Source organism: Anguilla anguilla, chromosome 8 (genome assembly GCF_013347855.1).
Source record: "Anguilla anguilla isolate fAngAng1 chromosome 8, fAngAng1.pri, whole genome shotgun sequence".
Classification (NCBI taxonomy): domain Eukaryota; kingdom Metazoa; phylum Chordata; class Actinopteri; order Anguilliformes; family Anguillidae; genus Anguilla; species Anguilla anguilla.
This window is the reverse complement of record NC_049208.1, coordinates 1,862,233-1,881,699: the sequence shown is the minus strand read 5'-3', so window position 1 is coordinate 1,881,699 and position 19,467 is coordinate 1,862,233. Positions and strand designations below refer to the sequence as shown.

Below are 19,467 nucleotides of genomic sequence, written 5' to 3'. Positions count from 1 at the left end.
GTGATGGGCTCTGTGACGGGCTCTGTGATTGGCTCTGTGACTGGCTCTGTGACGGGCTCTGTGATTGGCTCATCACTCCGTTCGGCTGTGTAAGGGAGATGGGATGTGACGGAGCCATTAAGACGTGCCCCATTGTTGTGATCACAGAGGAGACAGCTGTGAATCCTCTCCTGGCCTGAGCAAGCACTGGGGGGGGGGGGGGGGGGCTCAATCAATTACACCCCCCCCCCCCCCCCCCCCCCGAAAGGTCCATGCATAATTATATGGAATAGTGCATAAATTGTCAAGTGTAAAGAATTATTCTGATAGATTAAAATACTAATTACATGGGCTAGTGCAGAATTTAGAGAACATTTAGGGTTCGCCTCTTAAAAGGCTCTCAGTGTATCCTTTATCTGATTAATACCTCGACAAAGGACCATTTTAGCCCCGCCCCCTCCCCTGTGATGCGTTCACATTATTCATATTTTTCATAATAATTTCCATAGTTTTTAAATGATTTCGAGCGTGAATTATGAGGGTCATCGTAACCCTATTTGGCTCTTTATTCAATTTATATCCTAATAATAATAAGAAGAAAAGCCAGTCATTACACATCATTTATTTAAGCCTGCCAGCACTTCTTCAAAAAAAAAAGAAAAGGCTAAGATATAATAAAATTAATAAATTAGTGCAAGGATGAGGAAGTTATAAAATATTTCTTTCTTGCTCAGAATAAGACTGGTTTCCCACGCACACTGCATTGCTTACTGGGGGTTATGTGGTGTCATTTCTGCCACCATATCTCTCATTGCTTATTGGTCATGAATTCACTTTGATAAAGGGGGTGAAAACTTAGTGTTGTACAGACTGACAGCGCACACATGATATGCCTCAAACTGCAGCCGGATTAGATTCGGATGTGTAACTGTGTGGTTCTGTAATAACAAAATGAAATGATGCTATAAGCTATTAGCACTTAATAAATGTTTAATAACTGCATTAATATGCAGTTAAGGGGGTCAGGTGTGTTTGGCCGTGCTCTGTTATTTTAGCTCTATAGCTTAGGCGCAGTCAGGTTTGTGTCTAGATTTGCTCAACATTTGTCTTTTCACTTACATAGAAATGCAAATGTAACTTTTGTTATACAAGTTCAATCTGACTGCTTGCCACTTTGTAAAGACAAAAAAAGGTTTGTTATGAGTCGAATGTAAGAAAATTTTGTTTGAATCTGGGCCGAAGTTAAGTACGAATATTGATTGAATCAAGGGCAAAGTTAAGGACAAGTGTTGATTGAATCCTGATCAAAGTGAGGGACAGATATCGATTGAATTCCATCTCAAGTTAAGGACAGATATTGATTGAATTCTGTCTCAAGTCAAGGACAGATATTGATTGAATTCTGTCTCAAGTCAAGGACAGATATTGATCGAACCCAAGCCTCGGTTTAGACAGGGCTCCCGACCATCTCTCGGTGCGCTGTTAAGATGGGCTGTGATCCCACAACCTCCTGCTTTCTCTTCACAGATCAGCAGAAGAACAAGCTGGAGAAGGAGACGGGCATCAGGATCCTGGAGGCTGGAGTCACTGAGGTAAGCAGGAGAAGCAAGCTCCTCCCCTTCTGAAAGCAGCCAATCATAACCTCATGGTACTACAAGAACAACAACGATAATAATAATAATAATAATAATAATATATGCCAAACAATTTTTATGGGATCAATCTAAAATTGCAGACTTTGTTTTTCATCACAGAGGTAAGCACGTTAATTATGGGAACGCTGAAACTGAACCTGGGCAGAATGATGGATGTGGCCCGAATCCAGACATTATTTGCGTCAGCCCAGTAAAATAATGTGTTAAATCGGCTCTTACAGAGAGTGCATTATGGTCCCGGCTGGGTCTCATGTGTGCTCTGTTGGAGTTGAGTTGAGATGGGTTACTGTGAGGTTTCCTGTTTTGGGGCGTATCGGTAACGGTTTTAATCGTGTGAGGAACGGGGAACCGGGTCATTTAAGGCCATGGGGGAACCACGGGGGACTGCTCACGCTCAGACGTGCCGCACCATGTGACGCAGAGCGCCGTTACCGCGGTGATCAGACCGCGTTCGTCCTGGAGCGCCACTGCCGCTCGCCCTCCCGTGCGCCTGTGTTTTTTTTTTTGTCCCCCGTAAAAATTAAAAAACGCTTTGAATTTTGCCTGGAAAATTCTATTTCAGATAGTGTGGGGCTGAATGAATTGAGGAGGTGAAGGAAGAAAGGAATGTAATTAGGGAGGACGGCTTCGCCCCGCCATTTTGGGCTGATTGTGGCGCAGCGCTGAGGGTTCGGCCTGGAGACAGTTTGGTCCGAAAAGATCAGAGTTCTCTCTAATTGCCTGTGTGGTCCGGTAGGTAGCTGCCTTCTGGAATGCAAATCAGTGCCTTTTCCCAAGTCTCGCTGATTATTATGGGGTTTAATGTTCCACTATTTAGCCCCGCCTCAACTGCTTCTGAAACTAGCGAGGAAATTAATTTTTTTTGTGCTAGCAGCGGAAACTTATAATATGTTACCGCATTTTTTTTTTACATTGACTGACAGTTAATGAGTTATTGACATGATTTATGAAAGGAGAGGAGGAAAATAAAACAACTGTATATTTAAATATTTAAAGCCTCTTAAAAAAAGAAGAAGAAGAATGAACAGACAGGCATTCCCATACAGAAGGGTCAATCGAAGATAATGGTCGACACTGTTCATAGTATGTTTCCGAGCCTTCCCTCTGGGCGTTAGTGGCGCTGCTGGTGATGGTGATGCTCAGGGTGGGGTGCTGCGATTGGACAGCACTGTCATATAAAGGTTTGGGAGCAGGCCTTGGTAACTGGGAGGTTGCGGGTTTAACTCCAGGTGGGACACTGCTGTTGTGCCCTTAAGCGAGGGTGGTTGACCCGAACTCCTGCAGCTGTGTAAATGAATAGTGCTCAGAAATATTATTGGTGTTAAATCAACTCTAGCGGAGTTTATATGAGTCCGAAAGGGACCCTGTGCTCTGATGGAATTAAATGTACTCAATCCGAGTTGATTTTACACCAAACAGTTTTGCCGTGCGTGTAAATATGTAACTGTGTTTAGTGACTAAAGTGGACAGGATGCTGATCATGAATAGTGTTCATTTAGAGCAGGGGTGTCAAACCCTATTTCTGCGAGGTGGGGGGGTCTGCCTTTTGTGTTAATCACAATCGCAGTCACACGCAGTTGCATTTGAAAGTATTGTTTATGCGTTGTTAATACATTCATGACATGTTTTTTTTTTTTTTTGTCGTGTTAACTAAGGCATTAGTTAATGTTAGCAGACACAACCTTATTGTGAAGTTCTGTCAATATATAGGTCATGTATTATACCTGTGATATAAACTACTGTACTGTCATTTATGGAGCACCCCCCCCGCCCCCCACCCAAGAGTCCTGTTTGAAATGGCTGCTATAAAACCATCGCTGTGGCTCAAAGAAACTGCACTTATTAAAGTTTCAGCACAGCTTTACCTCAGGTACCCTGTAGAAAGAAATAAATAAATAAAGTAAAATAAAAACACGCCGTAGCAGGTGGGTTCTGTTTCTAAATGCGTTTCTTTCAGCACGAGCGGCTTTTACGTCCCCGTTGTAGAAAAAGCGAGCGGACATTTTGAATTGCGTTAGCGTGAATCATTACCTTTTATGGCGCCGGCGTTGTTTTCTCACTTCAATCTGGTTTCACAGCGTGAGGACTCCATCTTATTCTGCTTTCTGAACGTAGCAGCTTCACCGTTTCTGCTTAAATTATGGCTTTACATTTGAGAGAGGGAGGAAGGGAGGGAGGGAGAGAGAGGGAGAGACTGAGAGCTGCAGTAGATTGCAAATAAACGGTTATTTGAAGAACTGCAGTCGGAATCCACGTTCGCTTGCGGACACGACTTGGAACACCATCTGCATGTCGAGGTAGAGTGATTTGTGGAGTTCAATGGCCCATGTGTAGCCATGTGTTTCCTGTAGCTTCTTGTATGAAGAGGCGTTCATCATGAATCCGCTTCTCAAGCTATGCAAGCTACGCTAAGTTCCCCTTATCCTGGAAAAAGAGCCATTTCCTCTCGTCCAGGTGGCACTGAAAGCTTCCCTGCACCTGTCATTCAGGAAGTGCGGACTGAGGCTGACGCCATGTAGTAGGAAGTATGGCGCCTGTTACGGCCTGGTCTGGGGCCAGACCGTAACCGGGTGAATGATTGTGACAGGGCAAACCAACCAATAACTGCGGTCCCCAACTGCCTATCCTAATCTAACAGAAAGCTGGCTCATCCACTAAGGACACTGGGCACAGGGAGGCTTTGAAGGCCGAAAGGTGTACCCCCAACGAAGAGTTAGAACCCAGTGCCTTCAAAAATAATACCGCAAAAATAACAAAGCAAAATAACAAAGTTATTCACACACACACACACACACACACACACCTACACACACACACACACACAAACGCACACACACACACACACTCACACACACACACACACACACACACACACACACACACAAACGCACACACACACCTACTCACACACACACACACACACACACAGAATGCTGCGGACTCCATGTGCAGTAAAGGTCGTGGGGATCTCATGCTGTGATTCTCCTCACCAGCTTAGAACACCAGACAGAAGCAACAGAATGCAGAAATATACAATTATACAAATATATATGTACAGACATACAGTATACAAATATTTGTGTACAGATATACAAATATATATGTACAGATATACAATATATAAATAAATGTACAGACATACAATTATACAAATATATATATTCAGATATACAAATATATATGTACAGATATACAAATGCATGTATAGATATTCAAATATATGATTTTAGTCAGAGCACCTTTTTTAGTCAGTGCAATTTGTCCCGTCATTGTGCATTAAAAAAAAAAATCATAATAAAATATTCACATTGTTGAAGAGTATCATTTCATGAGCTGTATGTGGCTGATAAGACGTGAATATTTCACAGGATGATCAGCCATATCTCAGTTTTTCCCCCTTCTTCTGCCCATATGTAATGCAATCGGTCTTAATCAGGAGGACATTGCTGTTTAGCAAGCAATCAGCATTCTCTCCTTCTCTTCAGGCGTACCAGCGGAGGGCTGCTCCGCTGCCTATCTGATCACACGCGGTCGGGAGCGTGTTTAGCGGGGTTTAACGGTGATTGCTCAGGATTTCTCTCTGGGGCGGCTGGCCAGCTCCCGTCACCTGAAGTATTATCATTTTAAAAAAGGCGCTTTCCCCGAGAGAGAGAGAGAGAGAGAGAGAGAGAGAGAGGGAGACCGATTCGGAGTTTATTCAACACATGGATGGAGCGACCTTTTTTTCTTCATTTCTTTCTTTCTTGACCTTGGCAGCTTTTATCGGTTCATTAGTCGTGAAAAGATTGCACTGTTTCTATGGGGATACACATTTTTTTTAATCTGTTTCCAAAAACAGAACAACACGTGTGTGTTTTCCCATAGCAGAAATAAAGTCGTATCTCCAAGCGGCAGATTCGGAACCCGAATGGGCTTGATAATTTTATCAGTTTGAGGCGATCTGATTCGGTCGAATACAAGGGGGGCGCTTTTGTACCGAACGTTCATACGAAACTATTACTCGAGTCGACAGACTCGTATTCAGCAAACTAGCGTGGGAAGATGCGCTGTACTCACAGGTACCCGTAGCAATTCAATGTGTCGATCTGAATGGTTGACGCACGTCTGAAGCAAATGGAGGACTGTTTCAGCGTGAAATCTGTGGGATGAGTCTTTCACAGCTGAGCAAATCGAACTCAACATGCAGACATAACCGCTCTACGGCTCTGGTTATTTTCGTTGTGGGAGAGAAACTGGGAGGTACCATGTTTCACATATATCTGTAGCTTGATGTTTGGGTTTTTATCCTTTATAAATATATGTATATTTAGCCTATATAAATAAATATCATAAATGATTTTTTTTTTCATCCCTGGATAGTAGAAATCCAAAGCTTTCTACTCCCATGAACAAACAGTCCTTGTCAAAAATCGTGTGCTGGTAATTATCCAGGCTGAACGTGGAGATCAGTGCGAAATCCTCCGGTGTGAGAACGTCAGTTCCACAGGAAGCCACCGTAATTGAGCGATGACAGTCTTAATGGCTCAGGCCCCTCTGGAGCTCCGTGCGAAAGTCCTAATATCCAAGCTGATTGGCTCCACCATTAGTCCTGCTTCCTCTGGAGGCTGCCCAAGACAGTGGAACTCAACTGGGAACGAAGATCCTTAATTATAAAGCTCCTGTAATAACGTGACCTTTTGACTGCACACTTTGATAACAGTTGTTGTAGTTTTGCTAGCGCACTTTCTTTGTAGTACAGCACATAGCCTGTGACAGGACGTTTGGTACAGTGGACCAAATGGATAAACCTTAAAATAATGGTAAAAATAAATAAAATGAATTTATATTTTATTTTGAATCTTTTTTTTATCCAAATTAGAATCTAAATTAAATCAAATGACGTCGCATTCCACATGGAAATCTAAGACTCGTTTAATATTAAACGTATCGTTTAATATTTATGATTAAGAATGTCTGAGAGGTGCTGCTGATTGGATGCTTTCTGTTGCCGAGGATGGCTGTTGCCGAGGGTGGCTGTTATCGAGGGTGGTTGTTGCCAAGGATGGCTGTTGCCGAGGCCAGCTGTTGCCGAGGGTGGCTCTTGCAGAGAATGGCTTCTGTCCAAACATGCCCAGTCGATTCTCCCCAAAAATAAGAGCCACTGGAAAAAAGAACAATGCGATGATGTGTTGGCACTGTTTATTCTCCTGAATTAATATGTAAATAAATTAACGAATAAACCCATCCGACCAACAGAAGTAGGTCTATACCCTAACAAGCAAGGCGAAGCGATGTCATTAAAGTTTATACAAAAAAGTTTGGTCGAGACGCATTTAAATAATGTAATAGAATTCTGATAAAAGACTGTCATACAAAATAAACAATTGTCAATCAAAATAAATATTTCATGAGTATTTCTAATGAAATACTTATATTATGAAAAAATGCGTGTCAAATTAACAAAAATCGTGGGTTTATTTATATGCGCGGTATGACGGCATTGTTGTTTTTACAGCGTGGGGGTTTGAATTCAGGTGCAGGTGGCAGGGAGGCTGGTGGCTCCCCCAGCGTTAGGCTTGTTTACCGTGAGGACCGCGAGCTGGGGGGGGGGATTGGTGGGCGCCTTACCGCCGGGGTCACAGCTGGACGTGGCGGGCGTGTCTAAATGTCAGCGCTGACGCGCCCCCGCGCTGCGGCCTTTCGGGCCGACGCGGCGTTTCAGAAAACCCGCTAAAATGTCCGCAAGCTGGGCCCTCGCGCGGCGCGGGAGGGAAAACACATTATCCCCCGCCATTTATCAAACCCCCACCGGGGATTTAACACATCACTGGCAACCCTGCAACTGAACTGAAGAACAGGAAACCCTGGCAACATCTGGCAACCCTGTGACTCATCAGAAGAGGAGGAAACCCTGGCAACATCTGGCAACCTTGTGACTGAACGGAAGAAGAGGAAACCCTGGCAACACCTGGCAACCCTGTGGCTGAACGGAGGAAGAGGAAACCCTGGCAGCATCTGGCAACCCTGTGACTCATCGAAAGAAGAGGAACCCCTGGCAACCTGTGACTTAACGGAAGAAGAGGAAACCCTGGCAACACCTGGCAACCCTGTGACTGAACGGAAGAAGAGGAAACCCTGACAACATCTGGCAACCCTGTGATTGAACGGAAGAAGAGGAAACCCTGGCAACCCGAGCGGAAGAGAACGCTCTGGAATGTCAGAGGCGGCAATTTTTACCGTTAACTCTCTTTTCCTCGCCCCCCTCCCTCGTAAAATTAATATGAAATATTTGTCCTCACAACTCCCTAATTGCGCAAGATTACAACGCTGCTGGGCTTCTAATTAATCTCCTTGAAAGATTAATAACAGGGTTTTTAAAAATTATTATTTATGCACTGTTGTGCTGTTTTCAAAGAAATAAAGAAATGTGATTTCTGGAGTGATTGAAAAGAAATGGCTCATCCGTAACTTTATACTTCACATTGAAGAGATGATCCATTAATTAAATTTTATATATATATATATATATATATATATATATATATATATATATATATATATATATATATATATATATATAAATAATACATGTAAAACACGAGGGAGTGTTTATATGATTCTTCTGCAGAATATAAAAATAAAAGTATTTTTTCCACAGCTAAATTGGATTTGTAGCTCACCAAACAGGACTTATGTTACTTTGTTTCAGAACATAAATATCACTTTGATCATTCAGTTAAATTAAATCTAATTTAAAGGGCTGATTCAGCTGAGATGTTTTAAGCGTATTAAACATTCTCTGCATAAATGAAATAAATGGATCCACTTTTTATGAAGTTCCTAATGTTTACATTGTGTAACAACGTGGTAATAACAGTGTTATAACAGTGTTATAACCTGTAAACGCGAGGCATGTGAACGTTTTAGAGCAATATAGTTATGTCACGTAAATATATTTTATATTGCAAAAATGTATTTTAGCATTTGAATATTTAATTTTGATTTTTTTTTTTAATGTACATTAATTGACATCTAAGTGTAATGATTGCGTTTATATGTATTTAATGTTAAACCAGCTAACATTAGAAATAAAATTAGAAATAAAATCCAAGCAGGTCAGCTGGCGGTTTTTGCTAAATTGTTAGCGCTGTATAAAAACGCATACATGCCCAGTGGTTAAGCAGTGTCTGCCTCTGCAGCTACAGTGTAATTGCATAGGTGTTATGGCACTTAACATAAAGTGGGATCAAATTGGCAGATGTGACTGTAAGGGGGGGGGGGGGTGGGGGGACGTGGGGGGTGGGGGGGGGGGAGTTTAAGTGACAGCGGAGATGCGTGACAGATTGCTAATATGGGGAGATAATGAGGGATGAACATCGGCAGCTGGTGAGGAGAGGAATCCGTTTTTATAAACGTGCGTACGAGCACTAGTCTGACTCCATTTAACACATGGGGGAGATTCTCTTCTCTTCAGAGTCCCCGTTCACTTCTATCGGCCACTTCTGCCAGGTCCTCTGTAAGGTAAAGTCTCCATCAGTCCCTCTGTTCTCAGTGAAACCTGGATTAGACTGTGTGCCCTGTGCACATGAGGTTTCTCCAGCCATCAGCAAGCGATTTGCAGCTGAAATTACATTAGAAATTAAATATAGCTTTGCTGGGCGACGTGAACTGTGTGTTTGTCATTTGTGAAGGATTTTGTGAATGCTTTCAGAAAGCAAAAGGGGGGCGGGGCGGGGCAGGGTGGGGGGGGGGTGTTGTTGACCCACATTAATTATCTATGAAACCCCAACCTTTAGGCCAACAAGAGCACTATGAAAAGGGGAAACAGGGTCATCCTGAATCTTGTTACTCTACTCTTGTTCTAGAACACACCAACCGGCACTTTCTTCTCTCTACTACTGTTTCTAATTTCTTTACTCTACTCATACCTTGCCTCTTGACCTCTGGCATTTCCAGTGTTTGTCCAAAGGCCGGCAATGTAATGGTTCACTGTGGAGGTGACGATCACACCAAGGCTTCTACACCTCATAAACACATTAGAGCAGTCTGGACTAGGGTACCTTCGCCCCGCAGTTCTCTCCGAGTCCTGCAGGTCTGTGTGCTGGACTCAGTCCTGCCCCAAACCCAGCTTCCACAATTACACTCCTGAACTGTCATTCCTGCTGCGGACACGTTTTCCTTTTATGGTTTTATTTTATTTACCTCTTTTTTCACTAGTTTTTTTTGCGCGTGTGTATTTTAGGGTATATTAACCTCTGCCCCCCTCCGTCTCTTCTGAGAGCTGGCCGGGCGGCAGAACGGGGAGAGAAGGAGGCGCGATCAATCAGGCAAACTCTGGGCAGTAACGTCCGCCGAGCGCTCCATAACGCGCCAGATTAAACCCATCGCTCTCCGATATGAAAGCCGTCCGTCACGTGCATCGACGCGCGGCCCTGCGTCCCAGGCCCGTTAATTACGGGGGTCTGAACTCGGGGCCAAATGCTGAGTTGAAACGAGCCGAGGTGGGCGTGTTTTTAGGCGAGGTGGGCGTGTTTTTATGACGGACTGCCCTCCTCTGCCCCTCTGTGTTTTGGGGAAACACAAGGGGAAGAGCCTGTTTTAACCCTTTAAATTGTGAGGTCACAAATATGTGACTAGAATGTTCTTAACTTGAACGTTCCATTGCTGATGTCACAGTCACTACTTTCAGTAACTGAAAGCTCGAGTTCTAGAACACTGACTTAGAATGTTGGCAAAAAGAAAACAAAACATTCCAAAAAACCTCTTCAAAGGGCTAACCAGGCTTCTGCCTCTGAACGGTACTGCATCTCAGGCCTTCAGGTGTTTTTTCAAAGGGGGCTCTGACAGCACTCCCTGTTTGTGCAAGAGGGAGCTGAACATCGGCTCGCAGGAAGACTTTGTTCTGGTGAGTGTTAGACTGAGAGTGGAGGTGAGTCTGCATCAGAGAAGCTGTTCTTGCTAAAGCCTGGAGGCAGGACAGTGTTCCTCTCCGTACCGTCTACTCTGCGTTACAGAAGGAGTAGGAGACCAGGGTCTGGTTAGAAACCTGTCTACTCTGCGTTACAGAAGGACTGGGAGACCAGGGTCTGCTTAGAAACCTGTCTACTCTGCTTTACAGAAGGACTAGGAGACCAGGGTCTGGTTAGAAACCTGTCTACTCTGCATTAGAGAAGGACTGGGAGACCAGGGTCTGCTTAGAAAGCCATCTACTCTGCATTAGAGAAGGACTAGGAGACCAGGGTCTGCTTTGAACGCCATCTACTCTGCATTAGAGAAGGACTAGGAGACCAGGGAATGCTTAGAAAGCCATCTACTCTGTGTTAGAGAAGGAGTGGGAGACCAGGGTCTGCTTAGAAAGCTCTTTGCTATATGGAAAGTGAATACTTAAAGACTGGAATGAAATGTGCTTTTGAGGAAAGAGAAATCTCAAAATTTCTCTGTTATAACTTTAATGCCTGAAGGAAAATTAGTATTTTTAAATGAACCTCCAGCCAGCCCTGGTGAAACAGATTATACTTTATTCCCCAGTGCAACAGAAAAAAAAACACGGAGATGAGGTGAAATCTTTGGAAGTTGGCGCACTGTGGAGAGGTCTGACTGCCATGTTGTCCTGCATTTTGTGGCACGCTCCTCTTGCTGGATCTGAAGGGGGGTGGTGGGGGGGGTTGGAGCTCGGAGCTCAGATCTGTTCTGCAACCCGTGTCATGAAATGAAGTGTGTGGCGTGAAACGGGTGGGGGTGTTCCACCTGCTTATTTTCTCTGCTTTCCAAGTACGGAAGGCCGAACAGGTGAAAAATATGTGAAATTGACGTCTGTAATCATAGGTTGTCAACGTCGACTCATTCCATTCTCTTTTCCCCCCCACAAATAGCCGGGCTGGTATCTGAGTACGTCAGGGCTGGGTGAAACGTTATGATCATACACCTCCTTACTAATGTGACTACTATGAAGACCACAAAGACTGATCCATCTATCAGTCTGACTTTCTATATCTGTATGGGATGTAGGACATTGGCGATATTATTATTCAGGCTATTATGCACTTCAGATTGCAAACGCCAGCGCTGCTCATGTAGCCTGGGTGGGTTCTGAGTAGGTCTGAGCTTAATGAGATGTTGTGATCATAGATCTCCCTGCTTGTCTTCCATAATATTATTATTGTTGTTAAATGTGTCTTTTGATTTGATGTGCAGAAAATGCTGTGACACAGGCATTGAAGCTCTGTCTGTGAAGCAGTCTGTTTTTCTTTGGTCCGGTGTGCCAGTCTTTGGTCTGTTGGGCCCATCTTCCTCAGCCCATCCTGTAGCCCGAGCCCTGTCGTATCTTTGGGAGATAAGAACGGGCCTTCGGAACAGACCTCATTTACACCCCTCTCCGGTTTATAGCACCATTTTAAACTCAGGGCAGTGTCTGTGACACCAGCTGCTTCCGTTTTACAATGTAGTCATTTGGAAAATACTTCCACTCAAAGCCACTTATCACAGTAGACAAACCACCACTAGTGCTAGAGAGAGAGGTACAATCAGTTCAGTGCTGTGGTTGAGTTGCCAACCAAAAATAAAATAAAGCAAAACATTTTTTTTTTAGCCCTGCGATGAACTGGTGAACTGTCTAGTGTGTATTCCTGCCTCTTATCCAGTGCATGCTGGAATAGGCTCCAGCACCTCCCTGCAACCCTGACCAGGAATAAGCGGGTCTAGATAATGGATGGATGGATGGAAAACGTTTTTTAAAGGCCTACAGAGGCTGCTGAGTGGCTCATTCGGTTAAGGCATCGCAATGTGTTGCATCCCGCGGACTGTGCCTTTTCCAGCAGTGGCCTGTACCTCCATTAGGTAAAGAGTACTGGAGGGTTCAGTCGGTTAGGGGTTCACGTTTCATTGCTCTCTAGCGAACCCTTGCTGACGGGTGAACAGAAGCTGGCTGGTGACACATCCCCTGTTTAGGAGGAGAATCGTGGAATGGCTACACTCCCCCAAAATCAGCTCTAGGGTGCATGAACATGGCTCTGTGTTTGCAGATGCTTTGACATTCCAAATTAGGGTGGAAATTGAATATGTACAGCCCCACATTTGAAAAAAAAAAAACCTCTAAAAAAGTTGGTTCCCCCATTACAGTGTGTTTGTACATTTACAGCTGTTTGTTTTAGCGTTGGCAGGGTTAGACATAAGGTAGGCTCATCAGAGACTAATACCTGCTGGCTTTCTGTGGTTTTACGCTGTATTTGTTTCAGGTTTTGAATGCTGATTGAAATGACAGTTGAGAGAAGAGAGAGCGAAAGAGAGAGAGAGAGTAGATAGTCATGCCCATTACTGTGTGCCCAGTGCGGGTTATAGGCCAGCCTGGATCAATGTTAAATCTTCACGTCAATCTCAGGTTTCTTTGCCTGAGTGAATTTTTAGAAGTGATCTATTTATGTATCTCACAATGATCTGAAAATAAAGCATGACAGGGAGGATATCCGTTTGCTTATCCAGGCTGGCATTTAGTCCATCAAAAACATGCACATTCGATTTTATTTGTCCAATACTATAGAGACTGTTAAAAACATTTTGACACTAGAGTAAATTGGTAAAACATGGAGCGATTTTGGAGACACGCTATTCTCAAAGGTTCAATTCGCTACTTCTTTTTTTTGATGTTGTTGTTTGTTTCTCCTTTCTTCACCTGAAGCGCTGAATGTTTTCCTATATCATATAGTGCACATGCAGGAGTCTGTCGTGATGGTTTTACGAGGCTTCAGAAAAAAATATGTTAGAAGTCTATATCTTGGCTCTTGGTCGTACCGTACCATAGTTTAGAGGCGGCCTTTTCTGTCGGTCAGTGCTCACCTTGCGTGGAAAAGGCCGTTATTTTTCCTACCCCGCCTGAGCTCGCCTGCCACCTCCAGCTGTCACGTGCATAAACAATGGGCGGGAGGCGGGAGTAGAGCCGATGAATAGAAAAGATTCTGAAGAGCCTTCCTAAGACTCGTCATGATGTCATCTGCATTTGACAACATCTCTCCGCTCCTCTCTCTCCCTACATTCCTTAATCCAGTCTTCCCTTGTTTGGTGCAGCTGTTACCTACCGTGAAAACAAACATTTTTACCTAATAACGAATGAACATTATTTGTAGAGCTATTGAGGGGATAGCATACATACTAGCCTACATCCTAAAGAAAGCGCATAATAATATGCGTTTGATTTATTCGTTGCTTAACGGATCTCCAGATTTTGCCGACTGTTGTACAGGACATTGTGTACCAATGTCAGTTATTGACGTGGATGCATAAGGCGCGTTTCATATCGATATGCAGGTGATGTCAACATTTAGAGAAAATGGTTTAGAATACAAAATGTATGGTTGAATAGGTTGGGAATTGCTATTAAAAATAATCTTCCTGCCTGTAGGCTATTTCTAGTTTTAACTGCCTTTTGATGTAATGAGGACAACACCTAAAGAAAACGAAGGATGGAAGAAATGAAGATTTGAAGGGCGTTTTACATTCGTTTATCCGTCCTTACTATTCCCTCCAGTCTGCTTTCAAGCTCGCGGGTTTTCTGTAAGCAGTTCCCATTCTTTTCACTCTACACGCTGGCAGCAGAGAAAGAAAAACGACGAAAAAATTGTAATTCACACACACAAAAAAAAAAAAAAAAAACTGAAGAGAGAAACCCCAAGCAGCTTTACAAATGAGTGACAAAACCAGCGTCCATTCACACTCCCCTCTTCAGCACGAGTTTATTAACAGCCGGCCTCCCCTCGGTTATTGCTGTCGGCAACATGTGGGGGCATCACTATAGCAACCAGTGGATGTGACATGTGGTTCAGACAGGGACTCTGCTGGGGCTGCCGGATAAAAGGAGGAGCTCAGACCTCTATGTAGTCGTGAGAGAGGGAAAAAATCCAGCTCTCCGTGTCACTGGCACATGAATGTTCGAGGGACTCGCTTGGCCCGCTGCGCGTCTCTCTCTCTCTCTCTCTCTGCCTCTCGCGCTCTCTCTCTCTCTCTTTTGCTAGAAGACCAGCCTGGGAAAACGGGGCGCGCGCACCATTTTTTCCTCTTCCTCCGGTTGATGCCTTCGCGAATGGGAGGACGGACGGGCAGCCTTCGTTACCACCGAATTAGCCGAGAGGACTGTTTTAACTTTTTTTGTTTGTTTAAAGGAAAGACCTCCGATATAGCTGAGATGTTACGAGCGCTTTTGCAGCGGCAGCCGATATCGCTTTGCCCGCGGTACGTGGTCGTGACTGGAATAGCCTGGATAGCTTTCGGAATTTCGCAACGGATAAAAAAAACCTCCCTGCTCACAATGGATTTAGGTAAATATGTTTCAATGTCCAGTTTAATTTCCGTGCGTTATTTGTGCGGCTGTGGCTTTAAGGGATGCCGAGCATCTAGGAGATTACCGGACCTTGGACACAGATGCGCTCTCTCAAAATTCTCACCATAAAATAGGATTAGACTGCACTGTGATCGTTTAGTCCCCACCTGAAGTGCTTGCGCTCTTTAGCCTAATTAATAATGGTATGAACTGTAATGTTGCATGTAATGCAGTTAGCACTCTTTTCGTAGATGTTGGATATTTCATGTGACCCCCCCCCCCCCCCCCCCCCCAGGAAGCCCTCCTGGAGTGCAATCCAGCGCTCTTGTTTGTGACTCGTGAACAGATTTGTTTACTTTGGACGCGTTTAATGCCTGTAAATGTGACTGTTAAAATTCGTATAGCAGGCAGAAACAGAGTGGAAGATTTCTGTTGGGTTACATTTGTTAGATAATTGATATAATCGATTCGGTTGTGGACATAGCCTACCAATTAGCGATATTGTGCATATCTCTGTATTTTAAATTATTTGTGCCTTTGTAAAGTAATCCGCCTCTCAATGCTTTTTTGCTATGGAAAATGCAATTAAGAACAAGTTCTCCACATGCGTATCAGAGATGCTGCTCGGTCTGAAGTTTGTATTTGAAAGGGTTTTTTTTTTGGTAGCGGATCAACGGCACACTGAGTCGTTGGCTGCCTATTATTTCGTGATCGCATCATTTGACTGAAGGATTGTTTGCAAGGTAGCCTACTAAGTGTACTTTTTAAAAACAAACAAAAAAAGGTTGAGTGAGTGTGTTTCAAGTGCTACATTTTACAATAGTATGCTGTGCAATTCTTAAAGCATGTCATTATTATTATTATTATTAGAAGTAGTAGTAGCCTAGTAGTAGTAGTTCCCTACTATTACTTTTTGATACTGCTTATTTTCACCAAATTTATGGTCCTGGAAGATACTTTATGTTCTGTTACAGGCCTTCCAAGCATTCTAATAGGTGCCATACCTTAATATTGGTATTGTGATGTTTTATTATATTTGAATAAATATCGTATACCTCTATCATTGAAAAGAGAATAAAAATGTGGGTTTCGCGTAATGATTTAAAGTAATTTTATTTCCAGTATCCATTTAAAAGCAGTGTGATTGAAGACTAGATTAAATAGGCTACTACAAAAATAAAAATACACGGTCGTCACTCTCTCAGTTGAATATTATGCCTGTCTGTTCCCGCATAATTACAAACAGTGACCGGGGAAGCATTCCTTTATTTTTTCAACAATACCATTCAGCAAAGGATATTTTAGTATTTAACTAAAATGTATGTATGGCTAAAGTTCATTGTTAATATCGGTTTTAAAACTATCCGTTCGCGTGCATACAAATTGCAAGATGGTTTCTATTGACAGATATGTCATTGCCATGTTTTTATTTTTATTTTTGATAATCTGAACCACCCTTTACCGCGTAGATGAGTTCTGTTTTGGCATAAATAACCCACATGTTTAAATTCATGATATGCCTACGTTTTTACGACATAAAGATAATGTGTATGTCTGCCCGACTGGTATCCACTAATTCATCACCGTCTGGATGCAGCTCGAGACTGAAGGCTCTGCCATTTGTAAAGGTCCGTTAAGATTTAAGAGCTGAAAATCGGTTAGTGTATCTATGGATACTTGAGTGTGCACGTGCGTGTGGCGGTTTTTTATATACACATTATAAATAAGGGGGTCGTGCAGGGAACGCGTTGTGATGCTTGTGGTCTGAAGATAGACAGTCATCCTGCGAGTAAATGACAAGGCCGCGTTCCTTCTGACCTTTGGTAATAATTTGACTGAGGCAGAGGTATAGAGATCCGTCTGTCCGCACTTTTTTCATTGTGTGGATTTCGCTAATTCCTGCTGCCCTCTCCGTGAGAGACTACGTGCCACCCGACCCCACTCCACCCCACCCCTCTGCCTCGATTCATTTCCAACATTAGAAAATAAACAAACAACGCCCAGAACCTTAAGCCTGATTTTTTTTTCTTCTAATAACAAATTGCCTTTCTGTCTTAGAAGACGAGTCGGTTGTGGCATGCTTTCATTTCGTTTGTGCGCTCTCTGTGATGCTTATAAACAGTGAATACAATTAAAATAAAAACGGATTATGTCCTGCTCTCAGGTACGAGTGGATTAATCTGTTCATTAAGCTTATGCATTTCATTTAATTTATGCATCAAGTCATTTTTTGTATTTCTCTAGACTGGAAAAAAATGCATTGGGAAACATCGGGAATGTATTTGGGAGTAATATCATTTAGAATTTGCTTTTCGCATTTCACTAAAAACCAAACTGTAATTTAACATGGATGATAATTTAGTGTAATTGAGAAAAATGTGCTTTTAAACATCTTTCATTTGTGTATGTTTTTCGGTTGGAAATAGGAATGGATAAGACATTTAAAGGAAATAATTTCAAAATCCAAATATATTCCTCTTAAGATGAACTCTGGGCATTCTTAAAACATTTAGAAGAGAGTTTATGAATATTTAATACATATAGTTTATGTATTCTCTTACAAAAATACTGTAAATGAAAGCATTTTAAAATGGTGCTTGAGGTAATTTTTCTCAGTTGCTCAATATTCTTATATTATGTAGGCTATACTTAGTCACCTCTGATAAGGGCATAAACAGTATTAATAAATAATAAATGACAGTTTTTATTAACATAAATATATAGTTGCTTCTGCTGTACGGTGGAGGAATTGCCTTTGGTTGTTTTGTTATTGCTGCTTTTAAGTGCAAAGATTAAAAAAAAGAGCTGGGTTGTATGGCGACTGGATTGTGTTTGTGCCTTTTTGAGGGTTCTTTGAGGAGAAGCCGTGTGCGATGTCGAATTTGACTACACGCAGCGTAAATTTGCAAGTACAATTTCTTCCGGACAGATGGATAATAGACGTCTAGAATAAAAGGGACTTCTCCACTTGATCTGTGAGACAATACTTTTTGTTTGACTTTTTTTTTTTATTGTTGCTGCTGCTAAGATGACTGAAAAGGACATTGTGTTTATAAATGATTATGCCTGCTGTGGTCGGTGCATGGCTTCTCTTAAAAACCTGAGTGTATGAAGAACTAAGAAAATTTTCAAATGGAAGTTTTGTTGGTTGTGAATCGTTTATATAATTTTTCTTCTGCCATCGGAAGCAAGGAGCTAAACATAATTTTGTTTGTCCATTTTTTCTGTGGCTTTCAAACACAGCTATGAATCGAAGAGAAGCAGTTTCACAGTCTGAGAATCATAGCTGTGCATGTAATGTATATAATTCAACTAAGCAGGCAGTGATTGTGTGTGCGTAGAAGCCCCCCCCCCCCCCCGCTGTACTCACAGTGAAACGTTACTTAGTTAGTTTAGTCTTTATTATCCCCATGGGGTAATATGCGCTGCAGTACAGTGTACAGTAAATGACAATAAATAACAATAAATAAATACCCACAAAAGCAGATAAACATTAAAAAAACTTTTAAAAAAAATAAAAAAAAATAACTATAACTTCTACATTCTCATCCTTTTAAAAAGGTCTTGTAGGGTGATGTTTATGTCTTTAGTGTTATGTGTGCTGAAGCCGATGCTGGGTTGCCATTTTCGCATTTACATCAAATCCTCCTATTTGGTGCTGCATCGCACGTCTTTTAGTTTTCACCCTTCGTATGGGTAATGGCAACCCTCTCTGGCTCTCTAGCCAAAAAGGGGCCTCTCCTAATGCAGACCCTGCGTGGTTCCAGCTCCGGCTGATTGGCTCGGCTGTTCATTATACATAAAGCAACGGGCCGTGATCAGTGGAATTATGTAGTGCTTGTATGTATGCATTTCTGAGCAACTCTTTGATGTGCTGTGGTATGTTGGAACACTGGAAACCTCTCGTTTTGTTGGCTGTTTCTTTTTGATAAGAGTCTAATTCTGAACCTGAGGAGATACAGCTGTGCTTGTGCTATTATTGTTGCTGTTGTTATTATTATTATTATTATTATTATTGTTGTTGTTGTTGTTATTATTGTATACACTTGTTGGCTTGCCACATCCTCATTTCCCTAAGGCCTATTCCATGTAATTTGAGAGAGAGCAACTTGCTTATTCATAGATGGACAGGCTATTTTCTTTAAAATTATTTCCTTTGGAAAGACGTCCCTGTGGGTACCTGTTCTGTGGGTACATGCTCAGGGTGCACCTGACCTGTAGGTACCTGCTCTGTGTGTACCTGATCTGTCGGTACCTGTTCTGTTTGTACCTGTTCTGTTTGTACCTGTTCTGTGGGTACCTGTTCTGTAGTTAATCTGTAGTAGTGACGGCCATTTTAATTAATATTAGCACTCCTTAACTTCTTGAATGCAGCTGCTGTGTTGTCGGTAATGTGGGCGAAGGCCGGTTACGTTGGTCATGAGCAGCTGAAGCAAACAAACATGACTCTAATGGAACAAACGTGTGTTCAGGATCATCTACAGTGCATCTACAGACTGGAGCATATTTTCCTGCTAAATCTCGCCAGCAACATCCAAGTAGCTG

At 42.6% G+C, this 19,467-nt stretch overlaps 1 protein-coding gene across 1 annotated transcript in view; it reads left to right on the top strand.

The window, feature by feature from the left end:
• The window catches only part of LOC118233668 (receptor-type tyrosine-protein phosphatase N2-like), a 134,130-nt gene that overhangs the window by 75,458 nt on the left and 39,205 nt on the right, over nucleotides 1–19,467 (top strand). Inside the window, exon 12 of the mRNA XM_035429491.1 lies at nucleotides 1,507–1,571. Within this exon, the coding sequence (XP_035285382.1) occupies nucleotides 1,507–1,571 (65 nt within the window). The remainder of the gene's footprint in view (nucleotides 1–1,506; nucleotides 1,572–19,467) is intronic.